Source organism: Cavia porcellus, unplaced genomic scaffold, assembly GCF_034190915.1.
Source record: "Cavia porcellus strain 051 isolate PalLab524CR breed Dunkin Hartley unplaced genomic scaffold, mCavPor4.1 scaffold_16, whole genome shotgun sequence".
Taxonomy (NCBI): domain Eukaryota; kingdom Metazoa; phylum Chordata; class Mammalia; order Rodentia; family Caviidae; genus Cavia; species Cavia porcellus.
This window is the reverse complement of record NW_026947499.1, coordinates 9,567,373-9,587,352: the sequence shown is the minus strand read 5'-3', so window position 1 is coordinate 9,587,352 and position 19,980 is coordinate 9,567,373. Positions and strand designations below refer to the sequence as shown.

General features: G+C 39.6%; 1 protein-coding gene across 1 annotated transcript in view; it reads left to right on the top strand.

Moving 5' to 3' along the window:
- The window catches only part of Brap (BRCA1 associated protein), a 29,768-nt gene that overhangs the window by 844 nt on the left and 8,944 nt on the right, over positions 1-19,980 (top strand). The window contains exons 2-10 of the mRNA XM_003462939.5: positions 1,170-1,331; positions 2,544-2,742; positions 3,971-4,160; positions 10,798-10,911; positions 13,068-13,216; positions 14,815-14,890; positions 15,332-15,470; positions 16,231-16,340; positions 18,832-18,921. Of these exons, the coding sequence (XP_003462987.1) occupies positions 1,170-1,331; positions 2,544-2,742; positions 3,971-4,160; positions 10,798-10,911; positions 13,068-13,216; positions 14,815-14,890; positions 15,332-15,470; positions 16,231-16,340; positions 18,832-18,921 (1,229 nt within the window). The remainder of the gene's footprint in view (positions 1-1,169; positions 1,332-2,543; positions 2,743-3,970; positions 4,161-10,797; positions 10,912-13,067; positions 13,217-14,814; positions 14,891-15,331; positions 15,471-16,230; positions 16,341-18,831; positions 18,922-19,980) is intronic.

Here is a 19,980-nt window from a genome sequence, read left to right as displayed (position 1 = left end):
CATGGTGAAATTAGTATTCTAACTCTGGAGAACTGAACATTTTCGCCCCCAGCCACACACCACCTTAGTGGGAATGCAGCTCTGACTGTTTCTTGATGCTCAGAAAGTTACCTACAAATAACTTCCTTTCGAAAGCAAATTTAAATTGAATGTTTAGTGTCTGCTGGAGCTTCAGTTGTGGGTAGAATCAGATGCGGTATCTTTTTGAAGGATACAAACAGTTGAATGAGGGACACAGATGAATTAAATAAGAAAAAATCAAAAGTTTAAGCCCAGCTTGGGCAATTTAGTGACATACCAAGATCCTGTCTCAAAATTTTAAAAGGGCTGGGATTAGTTCAATCATGAGTTCGATCTCCAGTACCACACACATGCACTCACACACGAAAGAATAAACATAGGGTTACAAATGTGGTGAGTGGTGTAAAAGGAGAAACAGGAAAACTATTATAAGAAAATCTGGTATGGGAAGAGGGGGTGAGGCAGGTAAATACTGTGTTGCTGAAAACTTGCTGAGTATGTGAACTTTGGAGTTGAAAGCTGGAAATAGAAAGAGTCTTGCTACATTTTCCAGCTGAGTTTAAATAAATATGACTTAGCTGGACTTAGTGGCACATGCCAGTAACCCCAGGACTCATGAGCCTGAGGCAGAAGATCACTAGTTTGAGGCCAGTATGGCATACGTATGTATGTGTTTCATTGCTTTAAGACAAATCATAGTTTCATGGCTTAATCCATAGCGTGAGGGTAATCCAGGATCTTCAGAAAGATGATTTCTAAAGATTTTTTACAACATAGCTTATTAATAGATTTGTGTCCTTCATTTTGGGATTATCAGAGTCTTAGTTTATCAGGTGTGATTAATATTTTAGTTCCTCTGGGCATAATCATCTTTGAACCTTCCTTAAGAGCCCTATATTTGTAGATTTACTTTACATTGCATGGTTTCATGAAAAAGACCATGCATTTCTGAATTTATTGTACTGGCTGTCTTTTGACTCTTTAGGTATTTAAGAAGTCTCAGAGTGAAATGGGTACTGCAAAGCTGTCACCTTTTGTGGGGAGAGGAGCACAGAGAAAAGGGAAAATTATTCATAGGCGCAATGAGAATGGAGAAGAACTTGTCTATTACCATGTATTAATCTTTAATGCTTTTTTTTTTTTTTTAGTCGGGGAGATGTCTGATGAGGAGATCAAAAAGAAGACACTCGCTTCAGCTGTAGCCTGTTTAGAAGGGAAGTCACCGGGGGAGAAAGCAGCAATCATCCATCAGCACCTTGGCCGTCGGGAAATGACAGATGTAATCATTGAGACCATGAAGTCCAATGCAGGTATTCTCTCTGAAACCCTGGATTCTCTTTGAAATGTAGGCCTCTGATTACCTGTTTTATGTTGTTTTATGAGCCCATCATGTTTACTTTTAGCATACTTTTATTTTTCACCACCTGTGTGCTTTATGTGTTTGTTTGTTGTTTTGGTTCTGTGGGGGGTTTTTTTGTTTTTTTTTGAGATGGGGTCTTGCTGTGCAGTTCAGGCTGGCCTTGAGCTCACTTCATAGCCCAGGCTTGTCTCGAACTCTCAACGATCCTCTCACCTCAGCCTCCCGAGTGTTGGGATTACAGGTGTGAGCCACCACTCCCGGCTCAGTTCTGTGTTTTCTTAATAATTATTTTTTTGAGACAAAGTCTCACCATGTAGTTCAGGCTGGCCTTGGCTGGCTTCGAACATACAGTGATCCTCTTACCTCAGTCCCCAGAGTGCTGGGGTTACAGGTATGCACCATCACATCTGGCCCATGTGATGCTTACTAAGCCATGTTTCTCTTCCTCTAAATGTTTCTTCTAAGTCAGGCATGATGGTGCACCTGTGTAATTCAAGTCATTAGGAGGCTAAGGCAGGAGGATCACTTGACTCTGAGAGTCCAGAATCAGTCTGGGGAACATAGTAAGACCTTGTCTCAAAAACAAAACAAAACAAAACAACAACAACAACAACAACAAAAAAAAAAAAATATATATATATATATATATATATATATAGTTGATCAGTTAATTCATCCTAACATATTGGATTTGCCACTATAGTCAGTGAAGGCGAGCGTCTTACCACCTAAGTCAGCAACAGATCATAAGTGCATCCAAATAAGCATATTATGCCTCCCCCTCCTCTACCCTTGCACTCCAATTGAGGCAGTGACTGTGTTCTGTGTCTCTGGGAGTGGTCAGAACTAGTAGGTTGGGTTTTCAAATGCAGTCGCTGGGGATGCCTGTCCCACTTAGGTGTACATGATGGAATATTCCCGCTGTATTGTGGTATTACTGTATATAAGAGCCGACCTTAAGTTTCTCAGTATTGAGATTTTTATTGGGGAAAAGGCATTTTAAAGTTGGGGTGAACCTTGCTCACCTGTTCTGTGAGTTTAGCTCTTAATGCAATACTTTACAACTTCTCTGTCAGTTTATTGTTCTTTTATTTTAACCTAATTAGAATCCTTTAGCGTATTTCCAACTGTTTATGATGTGCTAATTTTTGATTTATGAAAGATGAGTTAAAACATACAGTGGAAGAAAAGGAGTCTTCAGAAGCATCTCACCCTGCGCAGAAAAATAGAGATCAAAATGAAGAATGCATAAATGCAGCTCCTGATTCTCCATCCAAACAGCTTCCAGACCAGATTTCATTCTTCAGTGGAAATCCTTCAGTTGAAATAGTTCATGGTATAATGCACCTATACAAGACAAAGTAAGAAAAACCTTTTTCCTTTTGGGTTGGTCTGTTTTTTGCCTTGGAATAGAGAAAATTCTTGGCCTTTCATGTACTGTGCATGAAGCAATTCTTATACATTTTATGTTCTTTTGATCTTGTAGATAGGGTCAAAACTCTTTCTTATGAAAGACTCATGTAGTACAAATTTTTTACAAATTCCCTTAAAAAAAAGATAATATTCCCTTAGGCATGGGTGGTGAGGGAGTTGAAAGAAGAACAATAAAAACAAGCAAAGAAAATGATCCACAAAATCATTGTTGTCTCAAACCCCCACTAAATCTTTACTAAAGAAACTAAGAAGTCAGTTAACTTATTATAATGGTATTATTGTTTCTTACTTTATTGTGATCCATACAAAGCTTAATAGAGGCACAAAGAAAGGAAGCATTTGGCTAGGTAATCCACGAGCTGGGCTGTCAGCCTCTTGATAATTGGTATCTGATATCTTAAAAGCTGTCCTTGTTCTAACTTGTTGGCTATGTCTTTCCTGGCATAATAGCTGTCAAGTGAATTTGTAATATTTTTAAAAGCAATTGAAACTGGATGTGGTGGTGCACACTTACTATCCCAGCACTTTAGGAGGCTGATGCAGGAGGATCAAAAAGAGTTTGAGGGCATCTTGGGCTACATAATGAGTTCAAGACCAGCCTGAACTACATAGGAAAAAACTGTGTCTCAACAAAGTAAAAAAGTTGAATTGTGTGGGAGGTTCTCATTCCCCCACTTTTATCTGTTCCAGCTTAGCAACAGTTATCTTTAATCCCATCCTCATGGTTTAAAATTTTTCTAGATTTACAGCTCTCTTATTTTCATCTAAACCCTTGGCAAGAAGTCCACAGCTAGAAATGAATTTCTCAACAACAGATTATTATTCTGAAAATAATTAAATAAAACACAAACTTTGAATTATCCTAGTACTAATTTATGACACTAACAAGCCTTTATCTGAAGATTGGAAATTCTAGTAGGGGTGTAATATAGAACATTTTAAACTTTGTCTTAGCGTCCACGGAAGATATGTTTGGGGATTTTGCATTTATTTATGTAATGTGTATTTCAAGCAAAATGACAAGATTTTAAATTTTGTGAAGTATTACAAGTTGTATTTTTCCAACGTTCTTGGACATAAAAGTTAACCTGCTTAGTGTTATCTGAACTAACCATACCACATCTATTCAAGACAGTCTAATTATTGTCTTATTAGTAAGATGACCTCCTTAAAAGAAGATGTGAGGCGCAGTGCCATGCTGTGTATTCTCACAGTCCCTGCTACAATGACCAGTCATGACCTTATGAAGTTTGTCGCCCCATTTAATGAAGTAATTGAACAAATGAAAATCATCAGAGACTCTACTCCAAATCAATATATGGTGCTGATAAAGTTTAGTGCACAGGTAAAAGTTAAGATATTAAAAATCTCTTTGCCACAGAAACTGTCATTTTGAAATTGTATGATATTAGCAGTATGTGATTTATAGTGTTTTGCACATAAGGTTCTTGACATGTATCTTCTAGGGTACTCTTGTAACCATAGATGGATTTTTTTAACTCATTAGCAGAAGTAAAACTGTTATTCATACCTGTGAGTTCTTAAAGCATCACTTAATGCATTAGTGGATATGAAATCTGAGGTTTTGTTTATCCAGTGGTTACTATACTAGTAAAGCAGTAATTCCCAAACCTTTTGAAAGTTGACACTGTCATATTATTTACCATTACCTATACCTCTTTCATTCTCTTTTTACAAGGTCCCCTTTAACACTTTTTTTTTTTTTTTTTTTTTTTGTCTTTTTTGAGATGAGGTCTTGCTATGCAGTTCAGGCTGACCTTGAGCTCACTTTGTAGCCCAGGCTGGTCTGGTGCACAATGATCCTCCCACCTCAGCCTCCTGAGGGCTGGGATTACAGGCGTAAGCCACCACGCTCAGCTCTCTTTGACACATTTTAGAAAATCTTTTTTTTTTTTTTTTTTTTTTGGTAATAAAGAGCTATTTTGTGACATTCTTTGAAGCGTTAAAAGTGCTTTAGTGTCCTGATTGGAAATTACTGCAGTAGGGAGACTGGAAGAATGGCGTTATTTTCAGTTTTTTTGGTTTTTATTTTCAATTTTGAAGATGCTTGTACATTATAACAGTTACTATTTGCTGCAGAAAGGACTTACCATCCCCTCCATTTCATTCATTGCATTAGGCAGCAATTTATGAATCAGTGTTATAAAGATATTAGAAAGATATCCTGTTGGTTTTGCCTATGTTCTTTTTGAGCATGCATGTTTCTATATGAATAAGCTTTAGGTATTCAGTTATTCTTAGATTCATTCAGTTTATATTTTCTCTGTTAACAGCTTATTGTACATGTCCGTTGGAATTTCTGTAGTTTGGGTTTTTGTTTTTAGGAAGGGTCTCACTGTATGGTTCAGGCTGACCTTAAACTCGGTATAAGCCAGGTTAATCCCAGCCTTGCAGTGATCTTCCCTCCCTCAGCCTCCTGAATGCTAGAATTACAGGCATGTGCCACCATGCCCAGCTTTCTTTAGGTTTTGAAGTACAGTTTTGTTGTGAGTTAATTTCTGTCTTCTATCAGTGATAAATGGCCTCCTGAATTTCGTCCAGATAAGTAGCTCCTACTTGGTGATTAGCGGCCTGATATGTTGCTGAGATCATGTACTATTGCCTCTGACCAGTTAAGAGCCCATGACACATGCCTACTGGCTCTGTCCTTCCTCACTATAGAATTCCAGCACTGATAGCAGTGGCAGTCGCTAAATGTGTTTTAAAGGAAATCAAAAGAAATGACAGTTGCAATATATTTTTAATCTGTTCCATAGGCCCCTTCAGCGTGGAGTTCTGTGTACAAGAGGGCACATATTTCTTACCTTCACGAACTCTATCATTGAGGGGGACTTTTTTTTTTTTTTTTTGTCTTTTTCCTTTTTATTGGTACCAGGGATCGAACTCACGACTGCCTGCTTCCAAGACAGGCACTTATGCCACTGAGCTAAATCCCCAGCCCCTGAGGGGAACATTTAAAATGTATTTTAACTATCCTGTAGACTTAGACTTCACAATTTAACAGTGAGGACAGCAAAGCACTTAACTCCTGTCAACAGGCCTTCTGAGTTCTCTGAGACCTTTTGAAGTTATGGAAAGTGACACCTTAAACTTGGTAGCACATGTGATAATAATAATAATGGTGATAATTAGCCAGCTATGGTGGTGTATGCCTGTAATTCCAGCACTTGGGAGATTGAGGCAGGAGGGATCAATACAAGTTGGAGGCCAGCCTGGGCTCTATAGTGAGACCCTGTCTCAAAAAAAAAAAAAAAAGAATGTATAGTATTAGAAATTGAGCATGATGGCACACATCTGTAATCCCACACTCTGAGAGGCTAGGGCAAGAGGAACTCAAGTTCAAGCCCAGTCCAAGCAACCTAGCAAGACCCTTTCTCAAAATAAAAAATAAAAAAGGGCTGGGGATTTAGATCAATGCAAAGGCCTTGGGTTCAGTCCCCCATACAAGGGGGAAAAAGGTGTATAGGATTTTCAAATTGTCTGAAGTCTAATAAACCCACCACACTAACCTATTTCGTAAACCAAAGCTCCCCTATAGCTGGTGCCACACTTCATGAGCAGATGATACCAGGAATGCTTTTAATTGCTCTTGGTAGATTTTTTTTTTTTTTTTTTTTTTTTTTGTATGTCTACACTAACCTTTCCACTTCTATCTTTTTTTTTTTTTTTTTTTTTTTTTTTTTAATTTTAAAGAGTAAAATCCAACAAAACAAGACAGAACAAAGCCAATCAAAACAGTGCAGCAGAATTGGTACAAAACTTCAAAGCAGGATACTGGGAAAATAGTGATAGCTTCCATAGAATTTCTTGTTATCTTCACAACAGTTGTCCATTCCATCAGGTATAGCAAAATCAAACCAAAAACAAAACACTATAAAACAAATCAAAACAGAAAACTGAATAAAGCAAAACAGTTAATTAGAACAAAGCAAAACAGTGAAAACAATATTTGACTTCAAAGATAAGGTAGAAGAGAATTTCCCCATATTTGTTATATTGTGTACTATCATCCTCCCAAGAGATGCTCAGATCGCTGGGCCCAAGCATGCGTAATCATCAAACAATACAAGCATTTAGTTGCTTTATGTACCTTAGCTGCTGTCAACTCAGGCTGACCTCAGAACTGTCTGGTTTCTTGGGTGGTGGTGAGGGAATATAGGCGGTGATTGATTCTCAGCCCACTGGAGGCAGTATCTGACTTTTCTCTCCCTGGAAGGTGCGGTTTATGCAGCTTATCACGAAGGCTGGCTGGTTGATTTCTTGGTTGGCCCCCCAAGTCCCAGCATAGCCAATTCTTGGAGACACTGACTTTTCTCTTGGTTGTTTTGTTTTGAGTTGTATGGCTACTCTTGAATCTTAGGTTCTGATCCTTATCATCCTGTCAAAGCTCATCCTATCAAAGACTCACAACCTTTTACCTTAAGTTCTGAAGTTGTTAAATTACTACTAGGCTCTAATGAGAATAATAGACTCAATAGCTCAATTGACTGTTGAGCACTTAGATACCAGACTCTCTTCCATGTGCTTTTCGTTTATTAGCTCTTTGAATTCTTTTAGCAATGGCACAAGACAGATGTTGGTACTTTCCATTTATTTGTAGTTGAGGAAATAGGCATAGATAAGTCACTAACCAAAGTTGTTAGACAAGAAGTGTCAGGTTCAGGATTCTGACCCAGGTAGCCTGACTATCTGGGGCATATTACTCTGTTCTTTTTATTACCATAGAATTTTTAATAATTCATAAACCGTATCTTTTGCAGTCTCTTGAGTTTCGGATGGCGTTAGCTTTATGTGAAGGTCTTATAAAGAGATGTGCTTACAAATTTGTAATAGTGTGTTAGGTGTGATGCTACACACCTGGAATCCCAGCAGGTAGCTGGGCAAGATGGGAGGCTGAGGCGAGATGATTGAAGACAGTTTGAGGCCAGCCTCAGCTACATAATGAGTTCAAAGCCAGCCTGAGCTACTTAACAAAAGCCAGTTCTTAAACACAAAATCACTCCCCCACCTCGAAAAAAAATTTTGTAGTATAAACTTTAGGAAACCTGGTCTTTGAGTAAGGAATTTATAATTTATTATTCTTGGGATTTAAAATAAAGACAAATAACCCCTCAATATTGTGTTGTCTTGTTTTTACTCACCTGTTTGGATAGGACAATACAGAAAACCATTTAGAGAATATAAATATATTCCCAACACTACTGCTGATTGCTGTGACAGTAGAGCAACCCTGATCATAATGGATATTTCTTTTTGTGAATTTAGCCTCTAAAGAATACAACAAGAACAAAAGGCTGGGAGAAGACAGCTGCCTTTTCCTTAAATCTTACTCCATACAGTGCAGACATTTTTTTATCTAAAAGTTGTTTTTGTGTTCTTTGCAGTGTATGAGTTGAAGAAGAAACCCTATATTTTGTTTTCTCCTTTCTTCTTAGTGAAGACCCCAGTACTGGCCCTTAGTAGGTGCTCAGGAAATATTTGAAAAGTAAGCCAGGTGCGATGGTGGTACCTGCAGTTGTAGCACTCTGAGTGGCTGAGGCAGGAGGATTGAAAGTTCCAGCCCACGCTGGGAATTTGGCAATTTAGCAAGATCTTGCCACAAAAAATAAGAGCTGGAATTCAAAAACTGTGAAGGCCCTGGGTTCAATCCCCACACCACATATACACACAAAAATTGAACAAATAAAGCTATTTTTATAATAATGACTTGCTTTAGTCTTCCCACTACTATGTTTGCAGGCCTGCACCACCTCACCTAGCTCTAATAATAACACTTTAAAGAAGACACTAGTGTGCTCAGTTTGGAGGTCTCAGCTGTATAGAAGTTATCAGTTTTTATTTTAAAGTGCATTTCTTTGGCACAGATGAAAGCATAATTTGGTGTTGAATGGATTTGGTCACATGCCTTGTCTCTTTCTCTGAGGCCCAGGCACTTGGTGAGTATTTGCAAAACTCCAGATCTAAACAGGAATCTGCCTTCTCTTGGGGCTGCCCCAGCTCATGGTAATGCTGGGGACCTGCAAGAGCTGAGCCAAGCCCACCATCCATGTAGGTAGCTTCCACAGCGAGGGACACCTTGAGCTGCCTGTGTCACTCATTCAGCCAGTGGTGTTTCAAGAAAAAGCCATTGCTCTAAAACAATGGAGTAAGCTACTTTAGGTTACCTCTTCTTAGTATTATCTAACAACTAAGTTTATTATCTAATAATTAAGTTGTACACATTTTGAATTTAAAATGCACAGTACACAGAATGTTTCCTTCAAGAAAGTCCTCCATCTCCTCTCCCAGTAAAACTACCACATTCAGAATTGATTGTTCTTCCTCAGCTGCATAGCTTACTTGGTCAGATTAAGAAAGCATAAGTAATCAAAAATCTACATTTGGATTACATCATGGGAGGGTAAGTTGCTTGAGAAGCTTAAGGTGGCAGGGAAATTCAGAACCCTGTGACGAAAGTTATTCAAGACTCATTGCCTGGGGCAGCCTTGGATCTCTTCCCGTGGAAGCTGACACACAGCAGAATCACTCTTCCCTCTACCCCAAGCAGCTTGTCTACATCACTAGGGCCAAAGCATACAACTTTCTATGTTTGGGCTAATGCTTATGTTTTGTTTTGTTTTTTGTCTTTTTCCTTTTTATCGGTACCGGGATCGAACTCACGACTGCCTGCTTGCAAGGCAGGCGCTTATGCGCTGAGCTAAATCCCCAGCCCCTGGGCTAATGCCTATGTGGAAGAAAGAAATCCAGACAAGCCTTGGCCTCTCTGCCACCTAAAAAAACTGAATTTAAAAACTGGAATTATTTTTTGCTGTCTGCTAAACCTATGTTAGAAGGTTTGATTTTACCGGTGTCCTTATTCATATGTGCACATGTACTTTTTACAAGTTAACCTAAAGGAATCTGCTTCTGTTTGTCCATCTTCCCTTGTGAAGAATGTGACTATTAGTTTTTTATTTTGGTTTTTTCTTTAGTGGTTTGGTTTTTTGAGACAGGGTCTTACTCTGTGGTTCTGACTGGCCTTGAGGTCACTGTGTATGATCAGGTAAATAGCTCAGTGGCACAAGTGCCTGCCTGGCAAGCACAAGGTCCTGAGTTCAATTCCTGATACAAAAAAAAAAAGTCACTATGTAACTCAGGTTGCCCTTGAACTCATAGTGCTCCTCTCCTCTCAGCCTCCCACACTCTAGGATTACAGACCTGTGGCATAATGCCCTGCTGGTAGCTGGTAGTATTTTAAAAACTGGTTTATTTTGGACACTTGATGGGATTCTTATGGAACTGTCATACATTATTTATATCCTGTGTTATGTCGTGTATATTTGGTTTATTGAGTAAGAGTGGGGTTGGCCCCAGGATGTAGCTCAGCAGCATAAGTGCCTTCCTGTCAAGCACAATGTCCTAAGTTCAATTCTTGATACAAAAAAAAAAAAAAAAGAAAGAAAGAAAGAAAAGAAAAAGAGGGGTTTTTACCCCATGCTGGCTGCTCTTTTTTTTTTTTTTTTTTTTTTGGTCCGTTTTATTTTTTAAAATGAATGCTGATTATTTTCTGAAAGAATTCTTCCATAGCAGTGATTAGTTATGATTTGGTTACAAGCTTTGCAGAAGTATGTTTTCTCAGCTGCTGCAACAGAGAAGACTAGAGGAGAAAAACCTATCCAGGGAGACGTTCACTGCCACTGGTTGAATATTAAATTGTACTGCCTTTCATCCTCTGTACCCCTTTTGCCAGTTCACGTCAAAACTCACATAGCCCAGGAAACATTGCCAAAATGCTGGAGCCTGCCCGGCAGTTTGATCAGCTCACCAGCAGCCTTCAGTAGATGTTACTTTTCTGGCAGTTACTTTGTTTCCTACGTATAGATTTACAAAGCTAATGAGAATAATGGAAGCTGTGCATCTTGAATATGAAGCCAATTTTCAGTCTGTCTGTCTTGTTTCCTCTTCCCCACTGATGTACACAGGCCGATGCAGATAGTTTTTATATGGCATGCAATGGCCGCCAGTTCAACTCCATAGAAGATGACGTGTGCCAGCTGGTCTATGTGGAAAGGGCTGAAGTACTGAAATCGGAAGATGTAAGTGTGAATGCTTCTTATGTTGATTACAAATATATCAGATCAGTATAAAATTGGTTGTTAGAACAGCCATGGACATGTCCAGAGTAGGCCAAATTGTAGAGCCAGAGTAGATGAGTGGCTGCCAAGGGCTGGGGAAGGGAAGAAGGAAGAATGACTGCTGACAGCTGTGGGCCTTGTTGTGTAGGGTGTGGAAGAGTTCTAGAATTAGATGGGGTGACAGTTGTTCTAAGGACTTGTATGCTTTCAGTTGAATGCTTTAAAATAGAGAATTTCGGGCAGGGTTTAGCCTGCTTGGAAATGTGAGGTCGTGAATTCGATCCTCGGCACCAAAAAAAAAAAAAAGAGAGAGAGAGAGAGAATTTCATATAGTATAACTTTTACCTCAATTTTTACATTTCAGAAATACTTTAAAATACTTAAAAAAAAAAACTACAGTGTTGAAATTGAGGGTTCATCTATTTCAAAGCAATGAAACATTGCCTAGAGCTGAATTTTTTTTTTTTTTGGCAATATTAACTCTTAATCTTCCTTCTAATCATTAATTCTGCTTTGCTTATGATTTGCCATTGCTCTGATCTGCAACCTGGGTAGAAATCCTCCCTTCAACAAGTGCTTTCTTTTTTTTTCTCTCTTTTTTTTTTTTATCGGTACCAGGGATCGAACTCACGACTGCCTGCTTGCAAGGCAGGCACTTATGCTGCTGAGCTAAACCCCCAGCCCCAACATGTGCTCTTTCAAATGATTTTATAAAATAGCAGATTCAGCTCTATGAGAATTTTAAGATTGCCTTTTAAAGTAGACACTGTCTTTGAACAAACAGAAGCAGCACACTAATTCTCTATTTTAAAAATCCCTGAAGATTTTTATAGGAAATTTCTCCACAAGCCATACACATTTTAAGAAAAGAACCTCAAAATAGTGACCTCGTGCAGTAGAACTTGGCAGAAAAAACACTCAATCATATCATTCTTCATATTTTATTTTCCTAATCAAACAATAGAACAATTAAAGTAGAATTTATTTCCAAGCTGATTTCAAGGTAAAAAGATCACTAAGTCTACTTTTTAAATTTTTTATTTACTTTAGTTTTTTGAAATGTCTCACTCTGTAGCTCAGGTTGGCCTTGAACTCACTGTGTAGCTCAGGCAAGCCTTAAACTCACAGTGATCCTTCTGCCTCAGCCTTCTGAGGGCTGGGATTACAAGTATGTGCTATCATGCCCAGCTCATTTGTTTTGTTTTGTTTTTGATTATTTTTTGTAGTACTGGGGATTGAACCCAGTAGGCTAGGCAATCCTGTACCACTAGGCTACATCTCAAGTCTCTCTTTTCCCCTTTCATAGTACTGGATGTTGAACCCAGGACCTTTGCACTAAGCTACATCTCTAGACCATTTTATTTTGAGAGAGGATCTTACTAACTTACTGGGCTTGAATTTTTAATCCTCCTGCCTCAGCTTCCCAGAGTTCTGGGGTTAAAGTTGTGTGCCACCATGCCTGACTTTATGTTTGTCTTTATGTGTATACCTTCATATAAGTAATTCCTGCGAACTTTCTGGAATCTGGTTTTTGTTCACTTTTGTTTAACTCCTTAAACAGTATGTTATTTACATAGCAAGGACTCAGGAAGTATGTGCTAAATGCATGAATAAATGAATGAGTGTAGATGGTAGTACTATCATTGAGTAGATTATGATTTACTCTGGAAGAATCATACAGATCCATTGCTGTTCTGCTCGTTTTGTTCCACTGGGTCGTATTACAATCACACGTTTGGAGCTAGAATTTGGAATGTGGTTCCATTGCAAAGCAGTTTGTCAGCATTTTAACAGCAGTCTGTTCCTAGGATGTCAGGTCCGTGAGGGCAGGAATTCCTGTCTCCACTGTTCACTCATGTATTCTCAGTGCCCAGCACAGTGCTTAATTATCTGCATAGAGCTGTGATGTTGAGAACATCCTATTAGGAGTGAACAAGAAAACTCGGGAAAAAAGTGAGGCTGGGGATTTAGCTCAGTGGCATAAGCACCTGCCTTGCAAGCAGGCGGTCATGAGTTTGATCCCCAGTACCAATTAAAAAAAAAAAAGAGTGAAGAGGGAAAGAAGAGATGGCTGAGGGATGCACAGTGAGGCTCACTGCACCAGTGTCTCCCTGCAGGGCGCGAGTCTGCCAGTGATGGACCTGACTGAGCTCCCCAAGTGCACAGTTTGTCTGGAGCGCATGGATGAGTCTGTGAATGGAATTCTCACCACACTGTGTAACCACAGCTTCCACAGCCAGTGTCTACAGCGCTGGGACGACACCACGTGAGTGCAGGGACTGTCACTTACCGTACACAGAAGCCCATGCCTGCACTGTGGGGAGGGGAGTGCATGCACAGGCCACACACGGGAGTCAGAAGTTGGGAGTGGAGAAAGTCCACGGAATCCCTGTTCACTCAGCTGCCACTGAGCAAGGACCTTGCCTGCCTTGCTCCGTGTCATGCCCCTCATGTGGCATGTGAGGCATGGCCTCTGCTCTCATTGGGCGAGTGGGATTTGTTATAAAAGAGACAAACTGGATCCGTTAGCTTTCTCATTGGAAACTCAGAGCCTGCTTACCTGTGCAAAAACTTAGTATTCTCTCTTATTTCCTTCCTTTTTCTGACTTAGCTAGGTAGCAGCTTGACATTAGATGTACCTGGAACTTTCTTTGTTGGTGCCAATTTAGTTAGTCTCAAATGTACCCCACTTTCTGTTTGCCCATCTGATAAAATATATTCATGGCTAGCACTGAGTTGCATTACTTTGTTTTGACTAATAGGAAAGGATTCATTGATTTTTTTTTTTTTTCATTGTCCTATTACTGACTTTTTCCCCCCTGGTACTAGGGATTGAACCAGGGCCTTTGTATTTTACTACATCATCAGCCTTTTTTCTTTTTTGTACTTTGAGGCAGAATCTTGCTAAATAAGTGGCCCTAGCTGCCCTTGAACGTGTGATGCTCTTGTCTCTGGCTCCCAGTGTGCTGAGGTTATAGGTTTGTGCCACCATGTGTAACTTGTTGGGTTTTGTTTTGTTTTTTTGTTCTTCATAAATCTAAACTTGCAAAGTTATAGAGCACTGGATCTTCACTATGCTCTTCATTGTTAAGCAGAATGTCATGTGTGTTTAGTTTAATTGACATCCTCTTTTAAAAAAAAAAAGTTGATAGTCTGGGATAGTGGTGCATGCCTATAACCCCAAAGACTCAGGAGGTTGACAGGAGGATAGCCATGAGTTCAAGGCCAGCCTGAACCACATAGTGAGAGCCTGTCTCAAAAAACAAAACAAAACAAAAACAAAGTAGGAAGCTGAAGGAGGAAGATCATAAGTTCAAAGCCAATCTGGGCAATTTAACAATTTAGACCCTGTCACAAAAAATGAAAAGGCGTGAGGAAATAGCTCAGTGCAAAGGCACTAGATTCAATCCCCAGAGCAACCAAAAGAAAAGAAAGGCATTTAAGTGAAGAGTATATAAAGTCCAGTTTTTTGTTTTTTGAGGTTGTTTTGTTTTGTTTTTTATCTTCTTGAGACAGTGTCTTGCTATGCAATGCAGGCTGGCCTTGAGCTCACTTTGTAGCCCAGGCTGGTTTGAATTTACAATGTTCCTTCTGCCTCAGCTTCCTGATTGCTAGAATTATAGACATGTACCACACCTGGCCTAAAATCCTAGAGCATTACCTAGCATGCAACCAAGGGGTCGATCCCTAGCACCTCTCTCCCAAAAAATCTGCCTGTTTAAAATATTTAGCAAGTGACTTTTATGTGTCACATACTGGGGTAGGCACATAAATACTAGACACTGAACATTTTCTTTTAATGCTTTTTTGCTTTTGAGTTCTTCTATATCTAATCAGAACCATTGTCTTTGGTGTCCTGAATAGGTGTCCTGTTTGCCGATACTGTCAAACCCCAGAGCCAGTAGAAGAAAATAAATGTTTTGAGTGTGGTGTTCAGGAAGTAAGTCATGGGTGTTGGCAATAACAGTGAACACAACTTTAGGATTTTCTTCTGTCTAGTGTGATTTAAATTCTTTCTGAGTGGTATTTTTTCTTTTTTGTTTATTTTTTCTTAATGCCTGGCATCAGACAAGACATACAAATGTATAGTTGTGTTATTCCTAAGCAAGATATTTTGGTTTTGTTCTCTGTTCTTTTAAAAGACTTAGACTTTTATTGACATATTGTGAATGTTTTTTTCTTCCCATTTAACCTAACGTTTTGTAGAAATGAGAGAAAATGACCCATAAAAGCATCTTTGGTTATTGGATCTTAAACCTACTTATTTAAGTCCTATACAAAAACTCTTAAGTCTGTCTGTTCTTTGTCATCCGCTTCCCATGCCATGTGGGCCAGGTTGTAGGCTTTTACTTGACTAATTAAGATCTTACCTCCTCTGCAGAACCTTTGGATTTGTCTCATCTGTGGCCACATAGGATGTGGACGGTATGTGAGTCGACATGCATATAAGCACTTTGAGGAAACACAGCACACCTACGCCATGCAGCTCACCAACCACCGAGTCTGGGACTATGCTGGAGGTGAACGCTGTTCATTTTCTAACTTGGATTCATTCCGTAGAGAAACTTTTCCTCCTCCAGAACCTCTCCACTTTATCTCATAGCATGACCTGTCATCTTCCTAACAGCTATTGAAAACTTTTAATTCTAACAGTGCCCCGGAAGGCACCGTTTCCTAGGAAGTACTGTAATTGCACATTATAAAGAGTTCGTACTTCCACTGTTGATTTCTCACTCTCTTTAAAATTCAAATGATTTGACCTACTTTCAAAGAAATTTAAATGTATGAAAACAAAATTTCTGTTAGAATTAAAAACACATGGCATTGGGGCTGGGGATTTAGCTCAGTGGCATGAGCGCCTGCCTTGTAAGCGTGCAGTCGTGAGTTCGATCCTGGTACTGATAAAAAAAAATAAAATAAAAACCACATGGCATGGACCAGGGTGTGATGGCACATGCCTATAATCCTAGCACTCTGGAGGCTGAGGCAGGAAGATCACCACAAGTTGGAGGCCAGCATGGACTACATAGTAAGGTTAGAGCCAGCCTGAACTATGTAAGACCACCCTGTCTCAAAAAGCAAAAAAGCACAGGCACCCTGGGTGTAGTGGCACACCCTTGTAATCGCAGCACTGGGCAGACTTGAGGCAGAAGGATTGCTTTGAGTTCAAGGCCAGCCTGAACCACATAGCGGGACTCTTTCTCAAATCAAACAAAAAACACAGCAGCCTTTTTCATTCTGAAGAAACATGAGCTTTGATCAGCTTGTTCTTTTCTTTAGATAATTATGTCCACCGACTGGTCGCAAGTAAAACAGATGGAAAAATAGTACAGTATGAATGTGAGGGTGACACTTGCCAGGAAGAGAAGATAGATGCCTTACAATTAGAGGTAAGATGCTTACTAGTTATCCCTCAGTGCCTGTTCTGTTTCTACTCCTTTTACTTTTCTAACTGAAAAAGCTGTTTGACCTTTTAGTTTTGCTATTTACCCTACATATAAACTTTAAAAAAATCCACCATTGAAGAATGATTTTGTCTGTTTTCTTTTTTGAAAGTCTAAACTTCAGCCAGACATCCCTGTTATCCTGCCACTTGGGAGGCTGAGACAGGAACATCACTGAGTTCAGAGCTATCCTGGGCTACATAGTAAGTTCAAGACCAGCCTGAACTGCATAATGAGATTCAGTCTCAAAAAACAAAAAACAGAAAAGAAAGTCTAAGCTTCATTGTGCTTTTATTATTTTCAATGTGACATTCCTAATTATGTCAAATTCAGGGTACTTAAGACAATAAAGGTACCTTCCATAGCTGCAGTAAAATCAAATATGAAAACATTTCTGTCAGCATCACACTGACAACTGGAAACTGAGTAGAAAAAGCCCATAGCGTCTTTCTATCCCTGGAGGAATTATTGGGTACATACTCTGGGCTGGCACTTTATGAATCAGAGGCTTATATATGTAAATGTAAATGTGTGTGTGTGTGTGTATATATATATATATTTTATTTTATTTTTTATTTTTTATTTTTATTTTTTTGGTACAGTACCAAGAATTGAACTCAGGACCTCACACTTGCCAGGCAGGCGCTTATGCCCCTGAGCTCTATCTCCGGCCCTCAAAGTATATTTTATGAATTAGAGACATATACTTAAACTCATTTTTGAGTATGAATGTATTGGAAGAAACAAAACTTGCACAATTTGGTTTTTCTCCATAGCAGTAAGTCCTAAAACTGTCATAAATTCTGTGTTAACGAACAGGAAGTTTCAAACAAGTCCTTTGTTTTGTAGATTTTGAAAAAGATTGTTTTACTGAGGCAGGAGGAGCACACGTTCAAGGCCAACCTGGGCAATTTAGCAAGACCCTGTCTCAAAAAACAAAAGGTGGGGGGGCTGGGGATTTAGCTCAATGGCATAAGCGCCTGTCTTGCAAGTGTGTGGTCGTGAGTTCGATCCCTGGTTCTGATAAAAAAGAAAAAGACAAAAAAAAAAGGGACTGGGGACGTACCTTAGTGTTCTGTGAGTTCAGTTCCTAGTGTGAGAGGGGTGGCGTGCAGGAGACAGGAGAGAGAACTATTTGCTGTCTTTTAGCCACTGTTTCTGGTGTTGCAACTGCAGCATGGAGCCGACTCCCTACCATGTAGTCTAGTAGCACAGACATTTTCCTAATTGTCTCTCCCCTCTAGCCTACAAATCAGGTCCCTTCTTCAAGAATGGTCTTTCCAAATGGGATTGTGATTTTACTACTGCTTGGTCTTGAATTCTCCTTCACTCATAGTTCTCAATATATCACCCTATAGCTTTCCATAGGCCCTGTCTCTCTAGACGGTACTCCTCCACTTCACTGGTGTTCCTTCTTCATCGCTGAAGAGATCCTAAACATTCACAGCTCTGACTTGGTCCAGAGGTCCTCTGGAATAAGAGCTGTGTGATTATTTGTCTCCTGTCTGTCAAGAGCCCTGTCAGAAGTTCTACCAGATCTACTGCCATAAGCCATCTGTTGCTTCCCCGTAGTTACAGCATTGTCTGGTCATTCGTGTATAGTATCATAATGCTGCTGCTGCTGGGCATAGTGCCAAGGAAACCCCGAAGAGGAGCTTTACCCTAGCGTGGATAGGTGGATAAGTTGGTTTGAGTTGTATACAGATTTCCTTTTTTGTAGTGCTCGAGATTGAACTAGAGCCATGTGTGTTCTGAGCATATCCTCTACCGCTGAACCACACCCCAGCATATAGATCTAAAACCACTGGGTTCTTTTTAAAATCAGCCAGACCAGTGTACATTTTTGTATATATATAATATATATATATTTTGTTCTTCCCAATTAGATTTTAAACCCCAGAGAGGCAGGGGCAGGAGTGTAGTTGTCATCCTGTGTTCCTTGGTCCAGTGCCTGTTGAGTAGAGTAGAACTCAGGTGTGACATACATACATCCCTTAGTGTGTGGAGGGGCATAATGGAGATCAAACCCAGAGGTGCTGTACCATGGAGAAACATCCCAGGCCCTTTTTTTATTTGGTGAATAGGATCTTGTTAAGTTACCCGGGCAAACTTGCAGTTCTTCTCCCTCAGCCTCCCTAAATGCTGGGATTACAGGCATGTGTCACCACCCTCAGGTTTTAACATACATTATGATGAGCTAAGAAGGGTGATCCACTTCTGTAGTTCCAAGCCACTCCAGAGTCCAAGTTGGCAGGATCACATGAGCCCAGGAGTTTGAGACCAACTTGAGCAATATAGCAAGACCCTGCCTCCTAAACAAAAACAAAAAAAGTACGTTCTGGTGCATATATTTATTCTTCTATAAATCATTAAAGATCAGACTTATTTGGATCTCATAGACCAACAACAGTGACTTACATTTATTCTCTATTTCCAGTATTCATATTTACTAACAAGCCAACTGGAATCTCAGCGAATCTACTGGGAAAACAAGATAGTTCGTCTGGAGAAGGACACGGCAGAGGAAGTAAGTTTGGTGACTGCCAAAATACCACATGGAAGGTAGTCTGGCAGTGTGAGGAGAAAGGCAAAGTACAGGGAAAAAGAACCTTTAGAATTTTCCCTTGTTAGTGCAGTAATTGGTAGAGAATTGTTTTGCCTCTAAAAAAAACTCTTGGATATAGAAATTGAGTTTTTTGATATCTTAGAGTTTTAAGAGCTTTGATGTTTTCTTTTTTAACTTCAATCAGATGTTCTAGCACCTTGTCTAATCCCATTAAGAACACAGAAGTATGTATATGAGGGTTTGTGACTTGAATGGAACAGTTGGTTTATCAACCTGGGAACACCTGCTTTGGGGAACCTATCACAAAAAATAACTGGGAAAAAAGAGAGATGCTCTTCAGTTCTTGCAACATGTAAAAGAGAAAAGTGATGTGATTTTCATTAAAAGCTGCATGGAGGGCTCAGAACTATTTGCTTGATTATCCCCTTGTTTCCAGCATCTACAGGAAACCCTGAGGGTTCCAAAGTAGGTAGTTTGAAAACCAATTAGGGGAGAGGGAAAGGGGACATAAAAAGAATTAAGATGTTTATGTACGTTTGCCAGCTCCTACAGTGAGTGTAATTATCATGTACTACAAAAAGAAAGAAAAAAAACAGCACTTGAGGGTTTGTGTATAATTAGGGTTTTAGACCAAATGACAGTATGTATAATCCAGCCTTTCCCTTGGTAGCAGATAAAGGCTTTAAAAATGATTCTCTTAGTGACTTGGCAAGGCCCCACCATTACCTGGACCTTGAGAACCAAACACTGCAGACCAGGTTTGGGGCCTGTCCTAGGGGCTAGAATTGTCCTGAAGCCTGTGGGCAGGCCTAGGCCCTTACTTGTGCTAGGCCCATGGGTACTACTTTCTGGGTATGACTATAAATGTGAGAAATGAAATTTCTTTTTTAAAAAAACAGCTGCTTTACACTAGCTTTTGAATAATCTTTAATTAAAAGTTACTAGTACAGTTCTGGCAAGAACCTTCCAGGCAGCAGCAGTGCCTTTCCAGAGGCACTCAAGGTCACTTGACCTTCTGGT